The sequence below is a fragment of the Aptenodytes forsteri genome, unplaced genomic scaffold (assembly GCF_000699145.1).
Source record: "Aptenodytes forsteri isolate BGI_AS27 unplaced genomic scaffold, ASM69914v1 Scaffold274, whole genome shotgun sequence".
NCBI classification, from domain to species: Eukaryota; Metazoa; Chordata; class Aves; order Sphenisciformes; family Spheniscidae; genus Aptenodytes; species Aptenodytes forsteri.
Window position 1 is genome coordinate 227,612 of NW_008795101.1, and position 915 is coordinate 228,526.

The following is a 915-nucleotide window of genomic DNA, read 5'->3' on the forward strand; positions in this document are numbered from 1 at the left end:
GGGACGGGGGAGCCCTGGCAGCTCGGGGCGCAGCACACCAGCAGCAGGGCTCAGTGCTGCCCCACTGCAGCATGTGCGGGAACAGATGGCCGCAGCCCTGCAGCAGCTCCGGGACCTGGAGGAGCAGGTGAAAACCATCCCCCTCCTGGAGACACAGATCTGTGAGCTGAAGAGGGAGAAGGCGAAGCTGATGGAGAAACTGTTGGCAGAGCCCGGCGAGGCTTTTGGCCACCCCCCTGGCTCCGAGGCAGTGGCGGGGGGGGAGGAGCCGCCCCGAGCAGGGCCAGAGAGTGAAGCAGAGACAGCAAAGGGGCGAGTGAGCAAGATCACGGAGCTGAGGAAGCTGACGGAGAAGCTGGCCATGCCAGAGCGGGGCGGCAGGGCTTGGCCGGGCAGGAGCCCCAGGGCCACCGAGAGGCCATGCCGCTCCGTGGCGGTGGGCGAGGACCGGGCCATGACTGATGCTGTCTTCTACTACCGGTCGCAGCAGGAGGGCGGCGATGTGCTGGACGGCGGGGCGAGGGAGCGCAGGGACGCGGCTGTCTGGGTGCTGGAGTCCTCACTGGGGCTGACCAGCGAGGCCGAGCAGGAGCTGGAGCTGCTGCAGCAGACAGTGGGACACCAGAAGGAAGTGATCGCCCTGATGGAGGGGCACCTGCAGGAGGCCACACGGGAGCTGGAGGAGCTGCGGCTGGAGGTGTGTGCCCGCCGGCCCTGTGGGCGGGCAGAGAAGGAGGTGATGGCCAAGCCGCAGGTGGCTGAGGTGCTGGTGGAGGCGGTGGTGGCGACACAGAACCGGGCAGCTGGCGACCCCCCAGAGACGGCAGAGGCAGGCGTGGAGTGCTGCCCGCCAACCACCTGCATTGGGGTGGGCTGCCGCCCTGACGGGCGGGATGTGGCAGTTGGCCCCGATTC

General features: G+C 68.9%; 1 protein-coding gene across 1 annotated transcript in view; it reads left to right on the forward strand.

The window, feature by feature from the left end:
- Nucleotides 1–915, forward strand: part of KANK3 (KN motif and ankyrin repeat domains 3) — a 7,945-nt gene that overhangs the window by 925 nt on the left and 6,105 nt on the right. The window contains 1 exon segment of the mRNA XM_019471484.1: nt 1–905. This exon segment is cut by the window's left edge and continues 146 nt beyond it. Within this exon segment, the coding sequence (XP_019327029.1) occupies nt 1–905 (905 nt within the window).